The sequence below is a fragment of the Elephantulus edwardii genome, unplaced genomic scaffold, assembly GCF_000299155.1.
Source record: "Elephantulus edwardii isolate Elephantulus edwardi_28Jun2011 unplaced genomic scaffold, EleEdw1.0 scaffold00100, whole genome shotgun sequence".
Classification (NCBI taxonomy): Eukaryota; Metazoa; Chordata; class Mammalia; order Macroscelidea; family Macroscelididae; genus Elephantulus; species Elephantulus edwardii.
This window is the reverse complement of record NW_006399850.1, coordinates 4,659,827-4,665,475: the sequence shown is the minus strand read 5'-3', so window position 1 is coordinate 4,665,475 and position 5,649 is coordinate 4,659,827. Positions and strand designations below refer to the sequence as shown.

General features: G+C 36.6%; 1 protein-coding gene across 1 annotated transcript in view; it reads right to left on the bottom strand.

The window, feature by feature from the left end:
* LOC102862704 overlaps window positions 1-5,649 on the bottom strand; it is a 135,557-nt gene that overhangs the window by 97,940 nt on the left and 31,968 nt on the right. The window contains exon 8 of the mRNA XM_006891584.1: window positions 3,400-3,550. Within this exon, the coding sequence (XP_006891646.1) occupies window positions 3,400-3,550 (151 nt within the window). The remainder of the gene's footprint in view (window positions 1-3,399; window positions 3,551-5,649) is intronic.

The window sequence follows — 5,649 nt, the reverse complement described above, 5'->3', positions numbered from 1 at the left end:
GGGAGAAGGGTGCAACAATGAATGAATGGAATCCCAAAATCTCTGTAGATGTTCATTGAAATGAAAAATAAACAACCTAAATTTAAAAAAAAAAGCACTTAAAAAACTAAAAAAAATAAAAAGGTGTTAAAAGATGTTCAAGTAAGATGAAGTCACTGATACTCTCACTCTTTTTCCCTCTGTCATGATGTTGTTTACTGGCCCAGTGGTATGGATTTTTGTCTTCTTAATGCTAGATATAATCCATATTGAAAGCTGCATCCTTGATTTTTGGATTTTTGTTTTCTTGATGCTAAGATGTAAACCATATTAAAAGTTGAAGTCATTGATACCCTGCAGCAAGTGTGTCAAGCCTTCCTTACCTCCAGCAAGCAAGGGGGAGAACACAAAGTAAACTATTAATTGAATGTGCAAGAGCTAGAGTTGAAGAATAAAAACGGAAGAACATGCTTGGTATTTCTCAAGTTGAAAGAACTGAAAAACAAATTCAAGCCTTGAGTTTCTACACTGAGACATACTATGAGAAAAATTTTGAATGATCCAGGAAGCATTAAAAAGAGAGAGAAAGAATACATAGAATCACTGTACCAAAAAGAACTTGTTGACACTGAAATACTTCAGGGATTACCGTATGATTAAGAGCCAGCAGTGATAAGGGAAGATATTCAAGCTGCACTGTAGGTATTGGCAAAAAAATAAGGCCCCAGGAATCAATGGGATACCAGCTGACATTTTTCAACAAGTAGATGCATTCCTGGATGTGCTTACAGGAGAGAGATTGGGGGGCGGGGGGGAATAGGTGCAATTTCCTGCATCTGAAATCTACTGAAACGTCAGCTATTGATTAGTTCCAATGCAGTGGTACATAACAACAAGAGCATTTTCATATGGTGATTTTGACATTACTTTTTATCATAGTTGAACCTAATTTATTCTTTCATACTGCTTTTTTACCCTAATAGAATCTAACTGTTCTGACTGACATCAGTGTGAAGAGAGAGTGTGAGCAGGGTTTATAGGAGATGAAGTAGAAAGATAATTAGGAGCTGTTTCATGTTAGATCTTGCAAGATCCTGGAAGAATTTCACTTTTACACTGAAATCAATAACAAACTAGGGAAGGGCTTTGGGCAAAGGAAAGAAATAAATTTGACTTGTGTTATAACAATCTCACTGTGACTTTTGACTAAAAAATTTATTGGAAAAAGTTTTGAAAAACTGAAGTAAAAAGACCCAAAAGCATTGCTCTAATCCTGTTGAGGATGATCTGTCCTGAGTAGTGTGGTTAGTGGTGTGATCATGATAAAGGATATTTGAAGAGTAGGGGGAAGTAACTGTCAACAATATCATCTCTTGGAGGTTAGACTTACCAGAAAAACTGTCATTATTATATTTTGTTTAGCTTTATCACATGAAGGATATGTAACACCCACACGGCTAATTTAGATAGCTTGTAAAAATTAAACAAAATTTGAAAGCATGGAATGAAGTTAGGACATTATTCTTTGCTTCTACTTCGTTCTATAAAGCTACTTACTCACCTCCACAACTACCCAAACATGTACATACATAAAGCATTGGATAAATGAATTCTGAAATGTTTACACTTACAGAAGTAAATCACAGATTATTTTAGCTTATCCTTATTGTGTATGTACTTATATAATCAATAATATAATTATATTGTTTTTAATAATTAAAAACTGGTTTTTGCTAAAAGGCAACACCTCTCTGGCAGTTCACATCTGCCAGAGGTTCCCTGGAGAATCAACTCGAAGTTAGTTCTAACTTAAAAGCAATAAACTGAGTTGAATAATAATGACAGCTTTATATTTAAATGTATAATCATGGTTTGAATATGACATGGACTTCCAAGAAAACATACAGGTATGTCCTAGACAGGTGAAGCCAGGGTGCTCCTTGGAGGCATGGATTTTGAAGATTTATCTCACATACTTTGGACACATTGCCAGGAGGGACCAGCCCTTGAAAAGGACATAATGCTTGTCAGATGCAAGAAAGGAAGATCCAAGATGAGATGGATTGACACAGTGACTAGGGTAACAGAGGCAGATGTGTCAGAGACAGTAAGACTGTCTCAGGATAGAGCAGGGTTCAGAGCTACTTTTCATAGTCGACATGAGTCTCAGGTAACTTGAAGGCACATAACAACAGTAACAATATCATAGTTTCATATGTATGATTAACACTATTTACTAACACATTAACCTCTCAAACTATCTAAATTTTAAAAACTTCATTGTTATTGTTGTTGCTGCTAATAGTGACCCTATGCACAATAGCCCTCAACCCTGCTCCATCCTGTGCCAATCTCACTGTCTCAGACACACCTATCCCGATTACCCCAGTCACTGAATCAATCTACCTCATGGAGGGTCTTCCTCTCCTGCGCTGTCCCTCCACCCTCCCAAGTATGACATCCTTCTCCAAGGACTGGTCCCTTCTTGCAACATGTCAAAAGTATGTCAGATGAAGCTTCAGAATCCTTGCCTTCACAGAGTTTCACCCTCTCCAGGACAAACCTGTTCATTTTCTTAGCAGTCCATGGTATATTCAATACTCTTCTCCAACACCACAGCTCAGAGGCATCAATTCTCCTTTTATCCTCCCTAGTCACTATCCAGCTCTCTGACACATAGCAAAGACCATTGCCTGTATCAGGTGCACCTTAGTCTCCAGAGTGACACCATTGTTCTTCAGTACTTTAGAGAGGTCTCTAACAGCAGACTTCCCCATTGCCCAATATAATACATCTTTTAATTTCCTAGCTGCTGGTGTCAAGAATGTTGCTGTGGAGCCAAGCAAACTAAAGCTGTTAACAATCTCAATCTCTTCACCGTTCATCCTGATGCTGCCAATTGGCCCAGTGGTGAGAATCTTTGTTTTCTTGATATTGAGCCTCAACCCATACTGAAGGCTGCAGTCCTTGATCTTCTTATGTTAAAAATGATATTAAACAAATATTCTAATTTTTTTTTCGAAAGACAAGCTTTAATGCTGGAGAAGAGTATTGAATAGACCCTGGACTGCCAGGAGAACAAACACGTTCATCTTGGAGTGGGTGAAACCAGGTGCTCCTTGGAGGCAATGATTCTGAGGCTTCATCTGACAATGTTAGGACATGTTGCATGAAGGACCAATCCATGGAGAGAGACATCATGCTTGGGAAGGTGGAGGGACAGCGCAAGAGAGGAAGACCCTCTATGAGATGGATTGATTCCATGACTAGGGTTATGAGCGTAGGTGTTCCAGAGACAAGAAGGTTAGTACAGGATAGAACACGTTTCAAGGCTATTGTTGCTATGAGTCGCAAGTGACTCAAAAGCACATAACAATAAAACAACAACAACAAAAGACAAGATTCTCAGACTTTTAATACCTTATAATATGCTTCTGCTCGACAGAGATAGCTTTGAATATATAAAGGGTCAATTCTAATGGCCTCAGAAAACTGACTGATGGCTTCAACATAGTTATCCAAGTGCAGCAGGTATATAAGGCCAATATTTATATAAGCCATTAAAGCAGTTCTGAAAAAAAGAAAGCAAAACATTATTCAATTTTTAAAATTTTTTTTCTATAATTATATTTTATTAATTTTCATAAACATTTACAGAGATTTTGGGCTTCCACTCATTCATTGTTGCACTATTCTCTCTACCCTCCTCCCAGTTTGTTCTTGTCCAAATGCCACAGTGCTTGTCAAAGCCAGTTCTGATTAATCTTCTTTGTCAGTGTATCCTTTGCCATTCCCTATCACTCCTCCCTGAGAGAGACTTCACCCTGAGTCATAAGGAAAAGGGCACGGCGTATTCTCTTAGCTACTTCCTGCTGAAAAGGGATGCTGTGGGTTTCAGGGTGAAGATCTTCTCTCACTACTCTAAAGGGCCCCTTTGGCAGTAGGAAACACATAGACTATTATAAATTATCCAAAATTATAAATGAACCTAATGAAATTAATATCTTTCAGAATGTTTTACTATAGCCAAATAAATGAATTACTCTTTGTTAAAAATTATAGGCATACTTATAAAAACTATAGGAAATATTATAGGGATTTAACATTTATAGAATATATGCTAAGAACAAAATTCATAAAGTCTACCTCTAGAAATATTTTTCTCTTCTTTGACTTAATCATGATAAATTTAATTACAAAGTTAGTTTTCCTCATCTCAGAAATTTCCACCTCAGACTACATTCCCCTTGAGTCACACTTGAGGAGAAAATGAACATACTGGGACTTAATGGCTTGGGGTTAAAATTTCTCTCCATACAGATATTAGCTCAGCTGCTTTTCTGTATCAAGTAGACACTATATTTTCTCTCAAATCAAATCATTTTCAGTATTAAAATATATTTAGAAATTAATATGTTCAATGCCTTCACATTAAAATGAAGGAGATACTTATCTTGTATCAGCTCTGGTGGCTTAATGATAAAGAGTTGCACTGCCAACCTAAATTCAAGAGGTTCAAATCTACCAACTGCTCCACAGGCAAAAGATGGGCAATCTCCTCCTGTGAGATTTATTTCTGAAACCCACTGGAGGGTGACCTATGAGTCTGTTCTGACTTGATGGTACATAACAACAACATATATCCTGTATTTATCTATGATGCTGCAGGACTGGGCAAGGTTCATACCTGTTGTTTACAGGTTTGCTGTGAATGGTAGCCAACTCCAGCTCAATGACACCTAACAACAATATACATCCTCTAATTCCAATATTGTAAAAGCCCAAATTTCCTTGTGTACAAGTGTATGTGTGTGCGTGTGATTTGATTGGATGTTTACAAAGACTATTATCATTCAATCGTTTGTGCATATTTTGTGTTATAACTTTAACTACAATATCCATAATGTCTGCCCACCCAGCAATCTAACTGCTGGAAATATACCCTAGAGAAGTAAGAGCTACAACATAAATTACATGCACACTCAACTTGTGTCCATTGCAACATTTTTCACAAAGGAAGCCCTAATCTAGGTATGTAAAATGTTAAAATTCAGGCAGCTTACTTTCCGACTTTTTGCAACTAAATCTTTCTTTCCCTTCCTGACTAAAAAGTGCCCACAAGAAAACCATTGTGGCCATTATGGAGCCATGCTCCATGTCTTTCTTATGTCAAGTTCAAAGTTTACTTTAGTTAAGCTCAAAAACTAGTTTGCTCATTAGCATGGAATTGACACTATTTCTCTCACTAACGACTTTCATTGTACTGCAAGCTTCATTTAAAAAGGAAAAATATTTCATTATATATGTAACAGATTGACTTAGTAGTAGTGTGTGTGATTTTCAGTATGTTTTTTCTAGAACATATATTTTTAATCTTGACATCAAGAAAACAAAAATCCTCACCACCGAACAAATAGGAAGTATAATGTTGTTGCTTCTAAGTGGCCCATAGTGACCTTATGACCAATAGAGCTGAAGCGTGCCATATCCCATGCATCCTCATCATCTCTGATATACTTGAGCCCATTGTTATGATCACTATATCAATTTTCTATTTTTAAATTTATTTTTATTTTACATTGATTTGCATACAAAATTTGTATACATTGTGCCCTGCACATTCCTTCATTCACATTGTGTTTCATACAATCATTCTCATACATTGTATTT